We start from the raw sequence: 21,794 nt of genomic DNA, 5'->3' as shown, positions 1-21,794 counted from the left end.
GCTCAGCTCCCCATGGGGAAAACCACGCTCCTTCAGGGTGACATTCACTCTGGGCATAAGATGCAGGACCAGAGAGTGTTCATTGTTATTTTGCAGAGTAAAGCAGAGGAGCACAGCCAGCCCAGGTAGCTGGAGAAAGGGGAAAGGTAGCAGGGGCGCTGGTGCTGTGTCTCCGGGATAGTTATTCCTTCTTTTGACAACTGTTCTGGACAAGGCAATATCCCAGCTTATTGTCCTGAAAAAGGAGTAGGAAGGAGCCTCCTCATTTCCTATTACAAATAATTCAGTTTGTGAGCTTTGGATGAGAAGCAAAGGGCAGGACTCTGAAAAAGATCAATTCATCCCTGTGGTAAGATCATCAATCTCAGTATTTACTGTACTGCCAAAACCAGAGGCAGGAGCTGCAGCCTCCTGAAGGCCCCCCTCTGCCCCTGGCCTTGCCTTCAGCCTGGCTGCCATGACAGCCCTGGCCCAGGACTGTTCAGGGCAGCTCTGACACAGGATTTGAGTGCAGTGAGCTGCCCGACCAAGCACTGCCACAACCTCACCAGTACAGACACTGGGAACAGCTCAGGTTTGTGCAATATTTCCAGTCCTACACTGGTTTGACCTGCCTCTCATCCTTGGCATCACCTGCAGCCATCAGCTGCGTGCCCAGGCAGGGCACTCTGTGCTTTCCTAGGGCACATCTCTCCCTGCTCCCTCCCCACTGCATCCTTTGCAAACATTCGTTGTTATGGTGACAGCTCCAGAAGGAAAATCGCTTTGAAGATCTTTTAGATTTTTTAACACAGGTACAGCCACTTTAATTATTTTCTTTAAGGGAGTTGGTTGTCTCATTAAACGGAAACTGAATTTCTTTCATTTTGTTTCTGGTGACCACTTTAGTGATTCTCAGGCTCCAACTTTCAGTGTGTGGCTGTAAGAAAGTGGAACGGGGAGAAGTAGAGCCAGGTTGTAAAGAGCTGTTTTTAAATCCTCTTGGGAGCACAGGAATTGCCTCTAGGCTGAGGCTGCTGAGCTGGAGGCAGTGTGGAGTCAGAGTTTCTCCAAAATGAATGAGATTTGGGAGCACATCTGCATCTTTCTCAGATAGCAAAGTGCAAAATAAATAGCAAGGAGGAACATTTATGCCAAATAACCTGTGCTGTGTGGGAAATGCTCAACTGAGAAATACTGTTCTTGTGAAATCTTCTGCAGAAGCGTCCCTTGGCTTTTGAAGTCTGTGGGATGGTAAATGAATTCTCTCCATTTCCACTGAATGGACTGAAGACTTTCCTATGTGACATCAGGGAGAGAACTGGGCTCTGTAGATGTCTCTAATGCAAGTAATGAAAACAGCAAACAGCCTCAGCCCAGACAGGAGAAAGCAATCTGGCTATGTGACGTGACCACAGGTGTGGATTTCATGGCTACTGTGTTCCGGCCCTGGAATGTGGATGCTAATGGACAATACTCCAGCATCCTGAGCGGCCAAGCCTGCCCAGCCTGTTTTTGTAAGATGAGGTCATGAAGACCTTTACCACACACCTCCTATAAGAGAGCTGAGGTCAGAAACCTAAAAAAAAAAATTAAAAATCAAAACCTGCAAATGCTTCAGGCTCTGAAGGGGCAGTTTAGCACATCTGTGGATGCTCAGCACCCTGAACCAGAGATCCAAGTGAAAGAGAAGAGCATTCCAGGCATCCTGCATGCAATGACTAATGGGTGGGCTGGGGACTGACACACACAGCCCATCACAGGGCAGGCTGAGAGGACAAAGCTGTTCTGGCCAAGCCCATGCTGCGTGTGGAGTATCAGAGAGGTTTCATGCACAGCTCAGAGTAAGCAGCCAAACAAGCAGCAGCCAGAAATGTTAATATTTGCAGAAATCTCCTGGTTTGGGCACCTGGGTGTGGGGAGCTGGAGGATGCTGGTGGAATGCAAACGTGATGGATTCTTGGCTGCCCGGAGGGGTGGCATGGGGAATCTCACAGGGCAGGACAGACTGCCTGACAGGCCTGTTCATGATGGTTCACACAAGGAGTCCTGGGGAGGGAGACTGGGCTGAGAAGTTCAGTATACAAAACTGGTCCTCTGGGATTGAGATGATTGAGCCATTTTCATCCTCTTTTGCCTGTTTCAGAACTTGTTTCCCTTCCTCCATATAGTAGGAGATGGATTTGTCCATGCTGATCCCCAGCCCTTCTCCTGGATACATGAGGGGGAAAATGACACAAACTTTCTGACTCCTGCCCTCACTTCACCTTTCATGGCAGGTTTAGGATGTTTTGAACCTGCTCAACACCTCTTGCCATCTCTACAGGGCTTTTACCTGGACCATGGCTGCCAGTTCATAGTCAGACAACTTCAGAAGCTCCAGAGCCTTGAAGGCTCTGGGTTTAGCAAAACAGCAATATCATTTGGGACTGGGAAGAAAATATTGGCAAATAATGGCCACCTCTGGTCACCTTCCTCCTGCAGCTATTTATCCAAAGATACCATATCTCAGAGCATTGCTTCATTTCCTGCTTGCCTTTCTCACCGAGGCCTCTAAATCATGTCCCTGCAGCTGAGGTCACGGAGGGAAGTGTAATATCCATTAGCAGTGATGCTGCTATTAACTCATCCCTTCTTCTTTCACTCTTATTTCTGTTTACAGCAATCCCTTTCCACTTCTTCCCCCTCCTGGTCTCAGTGCAGGAAAGAGCTGTCAGGAGCCCACAGAAGCAAAGCTTCCTGGGATTCAGCCTGCTTTTGGGGACATGGGGAGTCTGGGGATTTCTCCTGGACCAGCAGCACCCCACTCCTTCCTGACCAGAGATGCCAAGGGCAGTGGGAAGGGCTGGCTTCAAGGTACCTCATCCTCACCCCAATAGAGTCCTTCACCCGGGGCTTGTCCAGGTCAGCACATGGAAAATACAAACCCAAATTTACCCCTCTGCCCCTTTCCTGTCTCATAGCTGGGCACTGCTCAGGGGGAGCCACAGGATCCTCCAAGACAGGCTCCAGGAGAGCAGGACAGAGGAATCAAAGTCCTCAGAGTGTATTTGCACTCAAACCAAAGTGAAACAGGGAAACCAAAATGCAAAGCTTCTTGTCCCTGTGGAATTTCCCTGCCTGCATCTGGAGAGCCAACACAAGGGACATTGGGATCAGCAGTTGCTTCCCCTTCCCCTCATGTTTTGCTGACACCCCAGGGAAGCTTCCCGGCAGTCAGACCCACTGCACTGCCCACTTCATCCCCCTCCTCCTGCAAGGCCAAACAGTTCCTCTGACACCCATCTCCAAGAATACATATTTACTGCACAGAACAGAGAGTGATGAAGAGTTTTGGACCTAATCCATGTGCTTAGAGTCAAACCCTTCTCAATCCGTGTTATCCTTCACCTCCCCAGTGCATAATCAAACTCTCCAAACACGGCGTTCCCAGCCCAGAGCTTGGAGCCTCCCGAGAGGGATATGCTAAAAAAAGAAAGAAAAACATTACATTGCCAACTGAAGTGAGTGCTGAAAGGAAGAAGATGCCAGGAGCACTGAAACAGGAATCCGAGACCAGGGGACGCTCGGGTGTGTGTTTTCAATCCCCAGAAGGGAGACGTGTTCATTGGGAAATGACTGCCACTCACTGCTAGTTTTAGACCTTGTAGTTGATGTCCCAGAAAGTGAAATGGCCATGACAAGGACATCTCCATCTGTATTAGAACTTTCTTCTTGGATTGATGGATTAGTGCGGCGCATGGTAAAATAGTGCCACTCCTCCTTTGGCTCCGAAATCTGCATTTGCAGCTCAAACCTGCAAAGATGGAAATAAGTATTTTTACATGAGCAATAGGTTCTGTCAGCAGCAAGGGGAGTTATTTGGGAAAACCTGTAAATCAGGTGGTCCAGGACTCTGTAGGGTGCTGAAGGATGTCCTGCAGCACCTGAATCCAAGCTGGCAGCTCCATACTCTGGTGCAGAGCATCACTTCCAGAAGAGCAGCATCCCACAGCCTCATGCCAGCCCTGGGCAAGGTATCTGCTGGCACTGCCCAGCCTGGTGCCATGCCAAGGGGATGCTCCTGCTGTTCACACTGCACAGAGGGACCAGGACTAGGCTCCAGCTGGGGTTAAAAGGGGAGCTGATGGGGAAGTTTGACATCAGCTGAGCTATCCCAAATTCTGCTGTTTCAGGGTGAAGGTTCAGTTATCCAGCTACTGCCTCTCCAAACAATGGGCCTACAGGGAAGCTGCCACCTTCTGGGCTCCATAACAGGGAGAGAGAGCTCTGACCACAGCACAGATCCTGATTCACAGGGACACCTCCCAGCACTGTTGGCTTGGGCTGCTGGGGGAACATAACCTTTCACAGCACATTCCAGATCTCTGCTAAAAAGCAATTATTGATGCTTTTATCTCCTTGCAGAGCCTCACAAATAAAGGATTGCGGTGCTGCAACAGGTGAGGGAGCAGCATCCTGTTTCACTCTAGGCTGTGTGTACTGTGCTGGAGTCTTGTCTGTGTGTCTGTGCATAGTTTTTAATGTCTCCTGGAGGAACGGTGGAAAAGCCAGCAGGCTGGACACAGATGACAAAGCCATTTCCCTCTCAAAAGGATGCACCTAAGCAGATGATTCAGCTCCCATCCAAAATCCAGGAGTCCAAAGCCAGCTGTGTCTCAGGATTGCTGCCACGTGGCAGGAGGACGGGAGGTAACACATGCCACTGTCCTGCTGTGAGAGGCTGGCACTGACACTGCTCCCACTCAGCCCTGGCATGATCACAGGGTGAGAGCCAGCCTAGTGGAAGCACAAAAATCTAAATGTGGGAACTGAGGTTTTGCTGCATGAAGTCACGACTGAGAGGAGACCTTGTGTCATCCCTATGTCCCAGTGTTATCATCCTAGTGATATTCCCAGGAGCACTCTTCCATCTTCTGCAGTGGAAAGGATAAAAGGGCAGCAATGGGAGCAGGTTCAGTCTGCTGGAAACAATCCCTGCCCAGTGAGTTCTTGTCCCCCAGTGCCCAGTGGGGACTGAGCATCCCAGTCCCAGAGCCACCATGGGCACTGGAGCAGGAGGGTGCAGCCCACGCCCACTTTGCTCAGAGAGCTGGAGCAGTCCTGAGCCCCCACAATAACTGTGTGGGAGCTGCCAGCCCATTTGGCTGTGGCCTGACCTTGTTGGTGTACATGGATGTTACTTGCTTGGCCAACCAGAGGCCAAGGGGTGCAGCTCACTTTCCCATGGCCAACATCGCCCAGGACTGATTGCTCCTCATGCCTGCAGTGATGTTCCAAGTCCAAACACCAGCACGAGGCTGTGGCTGAGCGTGTGACCCCAAAGGGCTGCTGGGGACAAGGCAGAGGCCAACGTCTGCCTGCCTCTGCTGTGGCCACGTGCCAGTGACCCAGCACGCACAGTGCAAGAGAAAGCCTGGGAAAATCCCTCAGACAAGCAAATGAAGATGGGCAGAAACACTTTCTCCTCTAATTGCACTGCTGTAAATGAGAAAACAGAGCACCAGGAGGAGGTGGGCAGAAGCTGGACAGTCCCTGGCACATTGCTGTTTTGGAGGCATGCTCTGGTTCTAATGGTGGTTAGGAAGGCACAGATGGTCTGTGCAGCTCTTGTGAGTCCCTGTGTCTCCTCTCCCTTCAGTTTTATTTGTTTTTACTTCCAGTATTGAAAAGTACTTGTGATTTTTCTCACATGTCCATCAGTGTCTGCCACTTCCCATCATGAGGTGATCACACAAGGACAAAAATCCTTTCTTTGGCTAGCAAGGCTGCAGCCCTCGTGATTTCTGAGGTAATCCAAAGCTGTGACCCCAAAGCGTTGGCCAGAACTGTTTTCTGAAGATACTGTGAGCAGGGGAGAGAGAGGGCACTTTGGCCTGGAGCTCATTTCTGTGCTCTTTACTGAATGCAGCAGTGGGGCAGGAGCTGTGCCATGCACGGCAGTGCAAGGGCAGTGCAGGAAAGTGTAAGGCCAGTGCAGGGGAGGCGCAGGGGCAGTAAAGGGGCAGTGTATGAGCAGCAAAGGGACAGTGCACGGACAGTCCAGTCCAGCCCAGCCCAGTCCAACCCATTCCAGTCTAGTTCAGTCCAATCCAGTCCAGTCCAGTCCAGCCCAGCCCAGTCCAGCCCAGCCCAGTCCAGCCCAGCCCAGTCCAATCCAGTCCAGTCCAATCCAGTCCAGCCCAGTCCCGTGCAGCCCAACCCCGCACGCGCCTTCCCGCGGGCGGCGCGTGCAGCCCCCGCCGCTGGCTCGGCGCGCTCGCCCGTGGTCACGTCACATGCCGGTGCCCCGCCCCCTCCGCGGGATTCCATCCAATGAACTGGCGGGCGCGCGCCGTATTCGCGCTGTGATTGGTCAGAGCGGGCGCCAGTCCGCGGGAGGGGCGTGGCGGATGTCCCGAGTTCGGTGGGTCGGAGGTGGGAGAGCGACGGGACGAGGCCGAACTGGACTGGAGTAGACTAGACCTGACCAGACTAGGTTAGGCCGAACCGGACCGGACCGGACCAGACCGAACTAAACTAAGCGCGGTGGGGTCCCTGGGATGGCGGGGGCCGGGGCTGCGCCCAGGGGAGGGAGCGGGCGGTGCGCACGGCGGGTCTCCGGCCCAAGGGGAGCCGCGCACGGCGGCGGCGGTGCCGCCTCGGCCCTGGAGCCCCTCGGTGGGCCCTGACAGCCCCGGGCCGGCTGCGCTGGGGCCTGCGGGACACAAGGCCCGGCCCTGTCAGACGCGCTGAGCACTGTTGCTGAAGTGACGGGAAATTGAAAGTTGTTACCGTGCAGAGGGGGCGACCCTCGGCCGGCGCTGCTCTGTAATCCAGGGCTGTCCAGGCCGCACACACCCAGGGTAACTAATAGCCGGGCCGGTAGCCAAACCCGGCCCCGGAGCTCGGCCCGGTGCGGAGTTGGGGGCTGTGTGCGGTGGCGGCAGGAGGCTCAGGCGGGACCCGTGTGCCCGCAGGCATGGCCGGCAGCAGCCGGGACCGCAGCCTGCGGGAGGAGCTGACCTGTGCCATCTGCTGCGAGCTGTTCAGCGAGCCCGTCATGCTGGACTGCATGCACCACTTCTGCAAGGGCTGCATCCAGCGGTACTGGGACAGCTGCGCCCAGGGCCCCTCCTGCCCGCAGTGCCGCCGCAGGTTCCCCGGGCGCGCTTTCCGCACGCACTACCTGCTCGCGGGGCTGGTGGAGAAGCTGCGGCGCTGCGGCTCCGAGGAGCACCAGCAGAAGATGCAGGTGAGTGGATTCTGCCGGGCTGGGGAGGAGGGGACAGGTGCCACATGAGCCCTGTGCTGCCACCACCCCTCTGCCAGTTCCCCCACTGTGAAGCCTTATCTGAGTCAAGCACAGTGATACTTGTGTCTCTTCCTGATTAGTCCCTCTCCTTATTTCCTTACACTTGATTCTCTTTTGAGCACTTTTGCATTTGTTTCCCTCTCTGCTGTGTCTGATTCCAACCACAGCTTTGTCATTTCTCATTTAAGGACATGGTCCCTAAGTGAGAGGTGCTTGTGCCACATGATCTGCTTGAGGGGACAGTCCCCTCACAACATGCAGCATTTAAAGTTTGTGCAAACAGATATCCCAGGCTGGAGCTCCCAGTGTTAAAAATAACTGGATTCATTACATACACAGATAACCTAATTTTCAAATCTGTGCATCAAGTGCTTGCTTCTCCTTACAGCCTTTATATGAGATCCTCCTGATGCTGACCATAGGAACTGGGACTGTTCCTGAGTCACAGTAGAGTGGTGAAATGGCCTTACCCTCTTTTCCTTGCTCCTGCAGAAACACCTGGAAGATGCTTTGCAAGCTCGTCAGAAGGAGATGGAGAACCTGCTGCAGAGGAAGCATGTGGTGCAGGAGGACATCTGCAGCCTGACGGTAACAGCCTATGGGAGCTGCTCCTGGGGCACTGCTCACAGGGGATGTGTCTGTCACTTCAGCTGAGGTTCAGCTCAGCTTCCTGTAAAAATCTACATGAGTAACAGTGGGGATCTACACACAGTCCCCTGCATGTAGGCTCAAGCTCATCACTGCTGGATATGCAGCAGAGGTTTTGGGAGGAGCATTAGCACTCATTGATGCAATGTTTACAGAGTGCATTGGTGCAGCAGAACTGAGACATGGTGAGTGATGAGAGCTGGGGGCAGCCTGCTCTGGCCCTGCACTGCTGCCTCTTTGGGAGAGCATTAACTCCTGGCAGCTCCAAAGTCTTCTCATGTCAGAAGGGAAGGCAGCAAAGCTGAAGGAACTGTGTCAGTGGCAGGGTTGGCACTGCAAGAGTGGTGGCCTTGTCACAAAGACAGTGTTGGGATTCACTGCAAAGCTCCAAGGTGAGTGAGGAGCCTGAGTGCTCTCCATAGGCTTGAGAGGGACCAGGCTCCCTGTTGGTACAGATCTGTGGAGTGAGAACAGCCACAGGCTCACTCTGCTGCTTTCTTGGGTGGCCTAAAAGCATTAAAACCAAGGAAGGGGAGTTAAAGGAAAATGGAAGTAGTTTAGAAATGAGATAAAACTGGGAGGGGAAAAACCCACTGTCTTCTGACTGGAGCCTCTGATCCCCCAGCCTGCACCATTTCAAACCTCTGTCCTCTTGCCAGATGTGGAATAGATCTTTGAGATTAATGGAGAAGTATTAGCAAATAAGCACATGTTTTCCTGTTGTTGTGCAAGAGCCAAGAGGTGTCTCAAGAGTAAAGGGGCAAATCACTGAACAGGATCTGAACAAGGAGGTTCTGCACCTCCTCTGTGGTTCTGATGTGTCAGCACAAACACCTGCTAGAGCAAGAGGAGGCTGGTGAAGTTTTAGCTCTCTGAGGGAGATGGGTTTCCTGTGGGGAGAAAGGGATGTGCACTTCAGGAAGCACTCCTTGAGAAAGTAATGAGAGCTAAGGTTGCACTTGGAGATTAAAAGCTCAAAGATTTAAGGAAAATAAAAAGTCATTGGCTGTCTCTTGTAAACAAGCAGGAAGGCAGTGAGAACACAACAAGGTTGGCTGGTGAATAAACAACTGGAAAAAAGTGACCTCTGGGTAGAGCTGAATGGGATTTTATCAGCCTTAATGACAGAGATTAGTTTGTGCAGCTTGCCTGTCAGGCAGCTCTGCTCAGGGTCTGGAATGATGTGAAATAAATGCAAGCTAACCTGAACAGCTGAGTCTGCAGCTCCACAAAATTTAAAGAGCTCCAGTCTGCCCACAGGCAAATTCCTGGTGGTATGGGAGAGGGCTGTTGCTGCATGTGAGGATTTCTAGTAACAGTGACCAGGCATTTGGTGGAGCTGGCTTTTTTTAGGTTTGTTGTTTGTTTTTTCCCTTTGGCTCTGCAGCCCTGAAGGTTGTCCTTGTGTCCTGTTCTCCATCCAAAAAGTCATTGCTATGTCTAAACCTCAAATTTCCAGGGCTCTGTAAGCACAGTAACAGGCACAGTCATCCTGTGCACCTACTTGTGTGTTTTAGCTGTTGGACTTACCTTGTATCTCTTCCCTCTGCTCAGAAAATTTCCGGGGAGCTGAACTTCAAGATTCGGGCTGAGTTTGCTCGCCTTCATCAGATCCTGGAGGAAGAGGAGAGAGCTGTGCTGGCAGAACTGGGTGAGAAGGAGGAGCAGTCACTGGCCCAGCTGCACAGGCACGTTGGCCAGCTGGAAGAGGGGATGGAAGTGCTGCAGAGGGACATTGAGCACGTCAAGCAGACCCTCAGCAAAATGGAAGATGTGTCACTGCTGGAGGTGAGATGCGTTGCTGACTGTGGCAGGAGGCTGAGTGATGTTTCAGGATCTCAGATTGGGATGGGAGAGTCTTAAATGAAAGCACTAGGCTGTACCCCAAAGTCATTCTCATTGCCATCCCTCTGGATTATCTACCCAGTCCCTTGGAGTCTGGAGACTTTAGCCACAAGGGATACAGTGACATCAGATTTGGTAGGTCTTGGGTGTCTTCCTCATTCTCTATCCAAGTGCCCAGACAGTTTTCCCCAGGATGCAGGTCCTGGTAGCTTGGTTTCCTCTCTCTGTGCTGTATGGCAGCAGGAGGCAGGACAACTTATTTGTGCAGCTGCATAAATTAGAGTGACTGCTAATTCTCTCTGCTTCTCACTGCAGGTGGAGAGCCTGGATATCAGGTATGTGTCTGGCATGAAAGGAGCTTATCTTAGTCCCTGGCTGGGACTGCATGGGAGAGGCACTTTATCTCAAGTTTTAAAAGCATCACAAATTGCTAAGGAACTAACTGGTTGCAAGATGGAGGCTGGTCCCCAGCATACATTGGATGCTCTTCCCAGGGAGCATCCTAAGTGTTGACATGGCTGGAAGAGTGGGTAGAGGAGACAGTGGTTTGGAATGGGTGCAAGAGCCATGCATGCTGCAAGAGCAAACAGAGTTTGGGGGCTTTATCTTCCCCCTGCCCTTCCTCAGCTTCTCTGCAACTCATGAGGCTGCAAAAGTGACCCTGAGGTGCAGGTTTGTCTGAGGCTGGGAGTAGCTGAGGGCCAGAACTGCCATAGAGGGGTGTGTCCCTGTCCCCTCCCTCCCTGGGACACCGCCTGACTCCACAGGCCCGGCCTGTTCAGCCATGCAGGAATCCTGTTGGGTGTGCTGGGTGTGAGTTTGCCAGGAGTTGCTTCTCCATGAGCAGTGCTGCTGGCTCTGTCTTGAACACCTCTTCCCTGATCCACTCACTGCACTGAGGGCAGAGCTGCATCAGGCAGAGCAAGCAGAGACATTTATTTGTGTCCCGTCTTTACCAAATCTGTCACATGCAGCACCGTCCTGCAGCCCTGCCCGTGCTTTTCCTGCCTTCATTGATAGTGGTTCAGCAGAGGGATTCACCCTGTCTGCCTCTCTCTGCCCCAGGCCCTCGGTACATGTTGAGACCCAGCCTGCCCTGGACCTGCAGCACTACAGGGACAGCCACAGTGGTCCCTTGCAGTACATCTTCTGGAGGCAGATGCTGCGCTCCATCTGCCCTGGTGAGCACATCACTGTGAGGGGTGGCTGTGCTGGGCCAGAGATGCTCTGCAGAGGGAGTACACAGCTGCTAAAATCTCATGCTTGATGTCTCCACAGCTCCTGCCCCACTCACCTTTGACCCTGAGTCAGCCCACCCCAACCTGGTGCTCTCCAGAGATCTGACAGCAGTGACAGAGAGGAGTCCAGCCCAGCCTGTCCCCGTCAGCCCTCGGCGGTTCCGTCAGTGCGTCAACGTCCTGGGCTCGCAGGCCTTTGACAGCGGCCGGCACTACTGGGAGGTCTGGGTGGGCAGCAAAACCAAGTGGGACCTGGGGGTGGCTGCTGAGACTGTGGACCGGGCAGCCAAGGTCAAGCTGTGCCCAGAGAATGGCTACTGGACCCTCCGCCTGCGGAACAGGACAGAGTACTGGGCCACTGCCACCCCCTGGGTGCGCCTGGCCCCCCGCCGGCCCCTGCGCAAGGTGGGCGTCTTCCTGGACTGCCAGGAGGGCACTGTCACCTTCTTCGATGCTGGGGACATGTCCCACCTCTTCACCTTCCACCAGGTCTCTGCAGAGAGATACTGCCCCTTCTTCAGCACCTGCTTCAGTGACGGGAGGGACAACGTGGAGCCCATGCGCCTCTGTCACCTGGCCCTGTGAGGGTCCTTTGATGGACAAGGGTGCACTGGGGACACCAGCCTGGCTCCTGCCCGGGGCTGCACTGGAGGCCAGTTCTACATACACAAGCCTGATGGGTGTTGGAGGAGCTGTTTTGGTTTGGGTGTTGGGAGGAGATGAGTCTGTTCCCGGGTCCTGTCTGCCCTCCCTCCTCTGTGCCGTGGCTGTGGTTGCCACAAGGCATTCACAGGGGTTCCTGGCACCCCTAGAAGAATAACCCCATTTCTGAGCACAGCACAGTTCAGTAAGAGCAGCCACGGGGCTGCAGGGGAGGTGGCTGTGAGGTGCTGGCACCTCCTCCCTCTCGGTGCCCCCCCACCCTTAAGCCCCGTGGAGGAGGGCAGAGGTCCCGGGGCACCATCGGGTGCCTCTCAACTCCACATCCCGACTGTGGGCATCCTCTGCTGTAAGAGCTTGCCGGGGCAGGGCTCCGGGCCGGCAGCAGAGGGAGCCCGGTGCTCAGCCCAGGGACTGCAGCGCGGCTCCCTCACCTCACTCACTATTAAAGCTCGTTAGAAAGCCAGCGGTGCCTGCTGGGCCTGCTCGAGGCTTGTGTGCCAGGGGAATCTGCTGCTCTGGGGTGTGGCACAGCCTGAGGGCACCCAGCAGCCCCCCGGAGCCCTACTCCAGCCCTGGCTCTTCTGTGCCTGCACACTGCTCCCACTGTTCCCACGTAGTTCCTTGGAGCACTCTCTGCACGTTTTGCATGGCTTTTCACCATTTGCTGTTTGAGAACAAGGGAGAGAGGTCCTCTGAGCCTAGCCCCGACCTTGGGCTACGCTGTTTTAAGATTTCGCCATCTCTGGCCTGGCTGCATCTTAAGGATTTGTACATAAGAAAAATGGCAATTTCTAATTCTTTCCAAATTCAGCAAGAATGTGTCTCTTTTCCTGTCAGCCCCCTGTGACCCTGCTGGCAGCACTGCACCTGGAGGAGGGCAGGCAGGGGTCTCTGGGGAGGCAAGTCAAGGGGATTTAGCTGCTGTGGTTTGTGCACAGGAGGTGCTGGCAGTGTCTCTGCCTCATGAGTCAGCAGAGGTGTTGGGATGGGTCTAAGCCTGGCTGGTGGAAGTGGTGGGTGGGAGGGAGGATGGCAGTGCCTGGGGTGGGTGGAAATGTCATGTTTTTCCCACCCAAATCCATTCCAGGCTCAAAGCAGAAGCCAGAGCTCCCCAGTACTTCATAGTCCCCAGTGCTGGCTGGAGCCAGACACCTCCAGCTGAGGCTCAGCTTTCTGTGGTGTGGGAAGGGCCAGATGTGAGGCTTTCCAGCTCCCACAGCTGGGCACAGGGACACTGGCCAAAGCAAGACCTACACTGGCCATCTCCCTGCCCAGCAGGGATGGCACAAGGGGCTCTATTCCCCCGTGGTGCCACAAGGGATGTTGCCTCTCCCGTGCACCACTGCTGCGGTGTGCCAGGGCTGGAGGTGCCTGTGCCAGGGCAGGAGAAGAAGCCAGAGGCAAGGATGTCCTGTACAGGGTTCAGGCAGATGTGTCCTGTGCAGGAGCACTGAGCACAGCCTGGGATTGCTCCCAGTGATTGGGAAACCTCTGCTCTGTGCAGCCTAGCTTGGGGGTTGGGTGTGGAAGGGATGCTGGGGGTTTGTACTCCCTCCTGGCCCTCGGTTTGCCTTTAGCCAGTGAGTGAGTGCCAAGCCTATGAGCTGGATTCAGCCTCCTCTCCCAGCTTCCATCTCCTCCTCCCAGTGCTCTACAGCCTCAGCTGAAGTAAGAGTGGAGAAGAGCTGTTGGCTTGGAAATGGTGCTGCAAGCCTGGCTGTGTTACCCATGCAAGGGCTGGGAGCCTCTGGAAGGATGCAACTGGTTTGATCACAGCAGGAATTAGACTGGGGAAAGCTGATTTCCATCAATTCCCCAGCCTGCCCTAAACTGCAGCCAGGTAGGGCTGGGCAGCAGCAGGCAGCATCCCCGAGGTGTGAGGGGAAGCAGATCTGCCAGGCTCTGGCAGGGGTGAGCACAGCCAGGCTTTGTTGTCTGCCAGCTCCCGCTGCCCAGCGCTGCCGTGTGCCATTGCTGTGTGCTGCGTGGGCCAGTGATGGCACAGGCTGCCAGCGTGTGCCACTGCCACTGCTGCCACCTCCCACACCCTCCCCGTGCCTAAGGCAGAGCTGGAGAGCAGCCAGACCCACTTGTCCCAAATGCTCCTGAGGAAGCACGTCCTTCCTTCTCCTGCTGGGCTGTGCGTGGTGGCCGTAGCCCGCTGCTCCCAGGCAGAGCCACGTTTTGGGGTGTAATGTCCTTACCTGGCCCTGCTGGCAGGGCAAGGCTGGGGAGGCAGAGCAGCTCCTACATAGAGGGAAAATGCTGCTCTGGGCTGCCGTGCACGTGTTAGCCCAGTGAGGAAATGCAGTCTGCCACTAAATGCTGCCTGAAAAACACATTTCTCTGACAAACCAGAGCACTGTGGAGTAGGAACCATAGGTGTGAATACAGTGACTGCCTGAGCTTGGCCTGGGTTCTGGCAGGAGGGGATAGGGATGGGAGAGTGGGCACCATGGGGTTAAAGCACCCCTCACCCCAGCATCCAGACTCTGCACCTGCTAGGGCTGGCTCTTGCCATCTTCTCCCAGGGCCAGGCTGTATTTTCCTTGTGGGTTACCGCATTGCTTTGGCCCTGGGTGTTCCCAGAGCCACCCTGTGTCCCTTTCCCATAGTTATGTTAGGGCTGGGCGGTGTCCAGCAGCTCCTGCCTTGGCAGCCTTCTGTGATCTGTGTGTGTCTTTATCCAGTGCTTTGGGGAAGCCTTTGCTTCCTCGTGTCCCCCCACGTGCTGGAATGGGGACAAGATTTTAAAATAATATCCTTTTGTTTCCCAGGGCCGCAACAATGGGAAGATCCCATCGGTCCCACAGTCGCCCTGCGTTTGTGATGGAAAATTCCCCGCCGTGGCGGGGCGAGCCCTCGCCGGTGTCCTGTAGTTGCTGCCATTAGATGGCAGCATGGACGGGCTGGTCCCGGCCACCGCCGCCCGCCCCGTGCCACGTTCGGCCTGCGGCGGGGGGAGGATGCCAAAATCCCTTGACTTCTGGGGTGCCAGAAGATGCCTCTCCTCCTAACCTCAGACCCTCTGCTCCTCTCGCTCTCGGCTTCTCCAGCACCCTCTGACTGTGCACTTCGGCCAGCAGCTCAGCGGGGCCATGGGATTAATTCATCTGTCGGTGTCCACCCCTCACCGCTCAAGGGCACTGACCCCATGCTGTTTGTCCCCGGCGTGGCCGCCCCGTCTCTGATCGCAGCCCCTGTCACTGGGGAGGGGTCTGATCCCGCAACTTCAGCTCTTCACTCCTTAGTGCTGGGCAGTGGCACCCCTCTGTGACATTCCAGCTCTCCCTTATCGTGGCAGGTTTTGGAAGTCTCTCCTCAAATCTCTAAGGGCTTGGACACCCACCTGGGGTGAAGGGACACGGTCACTTTCCGCTCTGGAGATCCAGGAGGGAGGTGATCCAAGATGAATGTGCCGATGAGTGATGGAGTCGGCATTTTCTGGGTTTAAAACTCATTAATCAGTATGGGGAGAGTCAGGTAAAATAAATTCTGTGACTTAGAGTCCCTCTGAGGGTTCCAGGAGAGGGACAGGGTGGTTTCTTCTGCGGGTTTGGCAACACGAGCAGTTGAGTGCACCAGAAGTTTTCCTGCCTTTTTGAAGCCACGAGCGCATGGCTTTCATTCAGGCTCTTTCTTCACTGCCTACAAGAGCGTAATTAACAATCCTCTGGGGCGCAGCTCGGGGCCGTGTTAATTTATCCGTTCAGCGCTCGTTGGGTGCGCAGGCAGCTGGCCAGGGCTGTGGCACCGTGCCCCCAAAGCTCTGCCATCGCCTCCGCCCGTGGCGCATTCGCAGCCCGTTCGCTCCGAGCCGGAGCCGCTGGCGGTGGCGGGGGCAGCGCTGTGGGGGCAGCGCCGCTGGCACCGGTGGGGCGACACCGCTCGTCTGCCAACGCCACGGGGGGTTTGGGGTGTCCCCTGCCAGAGAACCGTGCGGGTGCCCCGCCGAGCGGTGCTGAGGGACAAGGCGGCTGTTCCACGCTGTGCACACATGGACAGCGTGATGGGGGGCCCTGCTGCACCCCCCAAGGATCAGGGTGCGAGTGTGAGCACACCCCAGTGCGTGTGTGTGTGTGTGTGTGTGTGCCCCAGGGAGGGCGGGAGGAGGGAGGTTCAAGGCGTGTGTGCAGGGCTGTGTGCCTGGGTGTGTGTGTCCAGGTGTGAGGTGTGGAGCTGAGGGGTGCACAGACACCAAGGGCTGTGTGCAGGCAGGTGGGAGATGCGTTCCATCGCATGAGGTGCGTGTGTGCTGTTGTTGAGGGCACACTCGTGTGCATTCCCTCTGCTCCGAGAGGCCGGGACGTGCACCCAGGCACGGACAAGAAACAGGCGAGGTGCGGGAATTCTCACACAAGTGCAGGGAGATGCACAGGGTGCTCACAGGTGTGAAAACACACGCAGGTGTGGGGTGCCCATGTGTCCATGAGTCAGGGATCGTGCAGACCCACGCACTCGGGTGGGGAACACGCTCCCCAGACTCAGGGGATGCAGACCCACACACACAGGCGGAGACACCCAGGTGTGAAGGGATGCGCAAAGCCCCGCTGGTGCGGAGAGCGCGGATTCTCCGTCAGCGCCCGGAGCTGCAGGTGCGCTCCCCCCAGCCCGCTCTGCCTCCCCGCCCACCCCTCCCCGTCCCGCCCCGCCCGCCCGGCGCCCCGAGGCTCGGCGGAGGGCGGCGGGCGGCCCGGGCGGGCGGAGGAAAAGGAAGCGGCCCCGGTGCTCCCCGCCCGCCGCCGCCGCGCGTCGCCGCAGCTGGGGCGCGGCGGGAGCAGAGCTCGGGCGCGGGGCGCTCGCACCGCTCCGCATCGCACGGACCTGCCGGCAGCCCCGGAGATGAGGAGAGTTTGCACGCTGCCCCTCTGGCTCTGGCTCGGCATTGTCTCGGAGGCAGGTGAGCTGCCGGGGCTGCCCTGCCCGCTCCGGTGCCCGTTCCGCACCTGCGGGCGCGCCGGGGCCGGGGCCGCTCCGGCGGGACGGGACGGGACTCGGAGCCTCCGCCCGCGTGTCCCCGAGACCCCGCAGGGACCCGCACTGCCCGCCGCGGCTCCCTCACCCAGGACGGGGCTGTGCCGTGCCCTGCGCTGCCCGTCCCGGGCTCCCCGTCCCCGGCTGGGACCGGCTCCCCCATCCCGCTCCCCAGGACCTCAATCCCCGCCGGGAACCGGCGCTGCCCGACCCATCCCCGGCCCGAACGCGCCGCGGTGCCCGCCCGGGTGTCCCCGACGGCGGTGACAGCGTGTCCGCAGCGACGGGACGGGACGGGAGGACCCTGCTGGGGTCGGGGGCCGCGGGGACCCCACGCCGGGCTCGTGCCGGGGATGTCTCGCTGCGGGCGGGGGAAACCCCACGGGACCCCCGCGGGAGGGATGTCACTGCGCGGGGACGCGCCCGGCTGGAGGGCAGGCTGGAGGCCAGTCCCAGCTCTGTTTATTTATTTTTTCACGCACAGAGTCATTAATTTGTGTGTGCCGGGGAGGAAGGCGCGAGGAGGAGGCGGGGGTCCGTGCAGGGCTGCCCAGCCCGCCTGTCCCGGCTGTGGTCCGCCTCGGAAGTCACCCGGGGCAGATCCCGGTGAAATGCTTTCCCTCCCCACAGCACTTCTGTGGCAAAAGGCTGTTGGGCAGAGAGTGCAGAACCACCGCAGAGACGGGGCTGCAATGCCCTTCCAGCAAGCAGAGCCCGTGAGACAGGGCAGAGCTGGGTGGGCACTGCCAGGGCAGTGGGGACAGGACACCCCACCGGATACCCCCAGAGGAGCTCTTTCTTGCACAAGTAAAGCATTTATAGCCCAGATCAGAGCAAGACTGAAAGAAAGTTAGTAATGGTGGAAGATTGCAATGTGGGAAAACGAATTTTGGGACCACAGATAGAATTTTCTGTAGCATCAGCTCAGTGACTCGCTACCACCAGAGGCATTTGCTGCTATGGTTGGAGTGAGCTCACGGGAGAGCTGCAGGTGTGGCACGAACAGCATCACCAGCAGGGATGGCAGTCTTCTGTGCCAACCATTGCCAACCTGCTCTGCCCAAAAAGCTGCTGATGACTTTGGTGTCACAGGGCCAAAGGACACAACGGGTGGCCAGAGCTCAGGGGATGCTCAAGGAGCCTGGGCAGATAGGAACCTGCTGCTAGTGGCATTGCAGTGGGAGCAACTGTTCAAAGCTCTCTTGTTAGCAGTTTGTGAAGCACAGTGTAGCTGCTGCCGGGTTCTTTCATCTCCTGGAGGTGCAGGAGCAGTGCCGGGGAGGCTCTGGCCAGGGCAGCTGTGTGGCCTCGTCAGTACAGGGCTGAGCAGAGCTTTGAAGCTCTTGGTGCTGCCTGATTAGTGCAGTGATGAAGGGCGACGTGGAGCTCAACTAGGGGATGGTACCATGGGGATTTGCTTCCCCTCCTTCCATTCCGTCAATGGGGACAATTTGTCAGCGTGTAAAGGACGCACAAATTTCTCATTAAGCATAATCCCAATGGGGTGCAAATATTTGCTCCCCTCGGAAGCAGGGATGTGTGCGTGACACTGTTCCACCTGTGAAGGACGAAATAATCATCTCAGGATCATGAAAGATCTGTTCTGGCACCACAGTGTCTGTTTAAATGGGCCAGCATTAGAGGATGCTGTATGTAAGAGCACAAAACTCTTACATATTCCAGCTCCATGGTGCTCCCAAGAGTGGAGCTGGGGAGCTGCCCTGTGCAGGCAGTGAGATGGGGGAACAGGCAGAGGTTCAGCCCCAGCATTCTAGATCCTCTTGGCCTCTCAGGGTAACCCTTTGTGAATGGCAATGAGACTGTGTGCTCCCTGAGCCACCAACTTCTGGACACAGAGCAGTGCTGAGCTCCCCACAGCCAAACAATCCCACTGGGGACACAGGCTTCCAAGGGCATTGCCCATTGTGTGAGGGAAGGGCCCGTGCTTGTGTAGGAGCTGAGCTGATTGTGCTGGCTGCTCTGCCTGCTCCCCTCTGGGATCACACAGAATTCCCAGCCGAGGGCTCGGACAGCCCCGTGCTGACCGTGCCAGAAGCAACAGTTGCCTGTGCAGCTGGGATTTGAAGCAGTTGCTTTATTGCAAGTAATAAACATGGGCCGTTTCAGCAACACCCTTTCATTCAACAGCCCTGACTGCACAGCAACCCCACCAGGCTCAACCCACAGCGATGAGCCAGGGCCTCCAAGGGCAGGGGGTGTTTGGAGGGATGCAGCCCGTGGTCTCTGGGGGCTGCCAGGGAGGGGACAGCCACGGTGCCTGTGCTCTGCTGTCTGCTTAGGGATGATTTCAGATGAGTGAACTGCAACTACCGCCCTGGGATTTGGCTCGGGCACGCGAGCCCGCGGCTCACTGCCTGCACAAACACCCACCAGGGCGTCACTGAGCTCAAATTGACGTCTGGTCAGAGGGACACTCCCCCAGCAGCACAATGTCCCCAGCCAGTGCAGGCAGGGTGGACGGGGCTTCCTCCAGTGTATCCCAGTTCCACTCTGCTGCCTCTCTGCCATGGGCTTGCTCCATGCAGGATCGCTGTCCCCAGGGTTTCTCTTGGCCCCGCGTTGTTGCGGTGTTTTCCGGGGCAGGCGTGGGAAGGGCAGGTGCTCCCAGCCAGCCAAGAGGGAACAGGCTGTTCCCGGCATCCCGAGGCAGTTCCTGGAGAAAAAAGGGGAGAGCGGGATCCCACGGGAACGGCAGCAGGAGGGAGAGGACCGTGGCCAGGGAGCAGTTTCTCCAAAGCCATAGGGGACATCCACCACACTCAGGAGGTTGCAGAGCAGGAGGGGGCTCTTGGTGTGTCCCCAGGTCTGTCCAGTTCTCAGCAGCTCTGGGGAGCAAGGTGAGCCCTGGGGATAGCACCTATCTCACCCGCCTTCTCCTCAACCACTCCAGCTGGCAGAGGTGACATTGCATTCATCCTGCTGGACTGAAACAGCCCCAAAACAATGGGTGCAAGGCAGGGGACTCCTCACTCCCAGTTTGGAGGGGCTGTGCATTTAAACCAGGTGGGGGGAGAAGCTGCACTAAGCTGGGGGTGATGGGGAGGTCCTGCAGGTGCAGGGAGACACAGAAAGCCCTGCCATGGCCGTACCCTGCAGGCTCCACTGCCCATGGAAGGTGGGGAGCCAGCAGTGCTGGTGGTTTCCGTGTGAGGAATGACTAAAGCCACAGAGCTCTTCCGCTGGGAAAGACAGACTGGGGCATTGTGACTGAGGGCTGCAAAATCACAACTCAGCTGGAGAAGGCAGTTCCTGGTGGATTCCTGTGTTGGGAGCATGATGTGAGGCTGGTGGCTTGTTGCACACTGCCGAGCTCACCTTCACAGGGTCTTGTGGGTGTGAGATGTTTGCCTGGGTCCACGGGCAGTTGTGCATAGAAAAAGACATTTGCAAGGGTTTGCAAGGAGAAAATCCACAGGTGGTTAGTTCAAGCTGAAAGCCCCCCATTCCCACCTTGGACTGTGAGCCACAGGTGCCCAGTGCCATGTTTTGCCTTGATCTGCCCCAGCTTCCTCCAAAGCTCCTGCAAATCTCCAGCTGGGCAAGGGGCAGCAGCCAGGTAAATGTCCCACTCCTGCTGGGTGCTGTGGGGGGATCGTGACCTCCTGGTGCATGCCACGGTTTTCCGGGGAGACCAGAGCTGAGGCTTGCCCTAGGCCAGAGCTTTTGTCCTTCATTAGGAGAAGAAATACTGCTGCAGCTGCACTGGCATCTAGTGACTGGTTAAATGAATTCCAGGGGTTTTATTGCCTCTGGCTATCCCAGACCTTTGTTTCTCGTTTCACGTTGTTAAAAGAGGGGTTTAGCCAGGTCCCAGGGGGGCTTTTTCTCTTTGGTCAGAATAGTTCTGATGTTTTCGGCACGGCATTATTGCCCATCTGCGGTGCCTCATTGTTAAGGCAGAATAGTGGAAGCGGAGGTGGCCTGTGGTCAAGTCGGCGAGGAGGCACAAGCCCTGAGCCCCGCGTGGCCGCTCCTTTTGTCGAGCAAATCGCTCCATCTCTAGGTGCAAGTTCAGCAGAAGGAGGGTGAAAAACCTGGCCCTGCAGCAGCCGGTGCTGAAACTCCCACTAAGTTTTATAAGCTGAGGATATTAAGTGGGGAGTCTTGGAGTCTCTCCTGGAGTCGTTTCCCTGCTGAGGTAGCAAAAACAGGTTTTAGCCAGTGACTTGTATTTCACCTTACAACTTCTCCCACGAGTGAATTGTTTTTCTTGCTGTGTTTCTGCCCCCTCCTTCCAGGGCGAGGATCCCTCCTGCAGCCTTTGCAGCCAAACCTGGAGGTGCCATGGGACGGACGTCATGTGCTAATGAGGGAGGATCAGTTTAGGGGGTCAGGAAAAGGCTCTTACTGGGCAAACAGGGAGGACAGGGTGATGGGGGAAGGCAAACTTAAGTGCTGTGGTCTCCTGTATCTGAGCACATAAAAACCCAGCAGCTGCTACTCCCCTGCTTGGGTTCTATGCAGTGAAAGGCAGCAAGGACCCCAGGGCTCTTCATAGGAAGGACCACGAGAAAGGGGCAAGTGGGTTGCACACTGTCCTGGTCCCTGTTACTGATGGGCAGAGCCCTGAAGTGAGCAGAGAGAAAAAGGAGATGAAATTTTACCAGACTGAAGAGCCAGCCCAGGGCTGGTTACAACTCCTGGCAGAGCCTGGGAAAACCCAGTTCTGTTTCAGAGGAATTACTGAAAGAATAAGTTTGACTCTGGTCCTGGTGGAGGTGCATGCAGAGGGAAGTGATGGAGCAGCTCACTGATGTTTCTGGGACCTGTTGTCTCTGTGTGAGGTATAGCTGCCCACCCATGTGCAGGTGTGGAGGGGTTAAGCCTTCTCCTGGCTGTGGCTCCAGCTGTCTGGGAGAATGCCAGCCAGTGCACCAAGTCTGCCTGCCTTCATCTGCAGTGCCAGCCACAGTGACACAGTGCCCAGGCTCTGTCCCACCATGGCCACACCACCCTGCCTGGTGAGACCACCTGCTCAGCAGGCTCTGGGGGCCAGGGTATCCCCCAGGGAAGGGTTAAACAAAGAGGAGCAGTGCCAATGCCAGGCTGGGTGTCCAGGTTCTCCCTTGGCGGAGGTCAGTGGTGGTTCATGGGAAAGGAAAAATTGGCAGCTGGGCCGGATGTCCCTGCAT

The 21,794-nt window shown here is 56.4% G+C and overlaps 2 protein-coding genes across 4 annotated transcripts in view; both read left to right on the top strand.

Moving 5' to 3' along the window:
* The first annotated feature begins 6,381 nt into the window (after positions 1–6,381).
* On the top strand, positions 6,382–12,464 carry LOC310915242 (nuclear factor 7, brain-like). 2 transcript variants are annotated; one of them, XM_083871975.1, is made up of 7 exons: positions 6,382–6,457; positions 6,939–7,213; positions 7,766–7,861; positions 9,476–9,709; positions 10,082–10,101; positions 10,832–10,947; positions 11,045–12,464. In XM_083871975.1, the coding sequence occupies exons 2-7, from the start codon at positions 6,941–6,943 to the stop codon at positions 11,587–11,589; spliced, it is 1,284 nt and encodes a 427-aa protein (XP_083728101.1). In that variant the 5' UTR covers positions 6,382–6,457; positions 6,939–6,940; the 3' UTR covers positions 11,590–12,464. The 2 variants fall into 2 exon arrangements, with proteins under 2 accessions (XP_083728101.1, XP_083728102.1); XM_083871976.1 differs by having other exon boundaries at positions 6,382–6,507.
* Positions 12,465–16,459: 3,995 nt separating this feature from the next.
* Positions 16,460–21,794, top strand: part of FLT4 (fms related receptor tyrosine kinase 4) — a 57,433-nt gene continuing 52,098 nt past the window's right edge. For both annotated transcript variants that reach the window (XM_083872013.1, XM_083872012.1), the window contains exon 1: positions 16,460–16,567. In XM_083872013.1, the coding sequence (XP_083728139.1) occupies positions 16,510–16,567 (58 nt within the window). In that variant the 5' untranslated portion in view covers positions 16,460–16,509. The remainder of the gene's footprint in view (positions 16,568–21,794) is intronic.

Source organism: Zosterops lateralis (genome assembly GCF_965231275.1).
Source record: "Zosterops lateralis genome assembly, chromosome: 14".
NCBI lineage: Eukaryota > Metazoa > Chordata > Aves > Passeriformes > Zosteropidae > Zosterops > Zosterops lateralis.
Note: the sequence above shows the minus strand (reverse complement) of the source record. Positions and strands in the feature narration are given on the sequence as shown.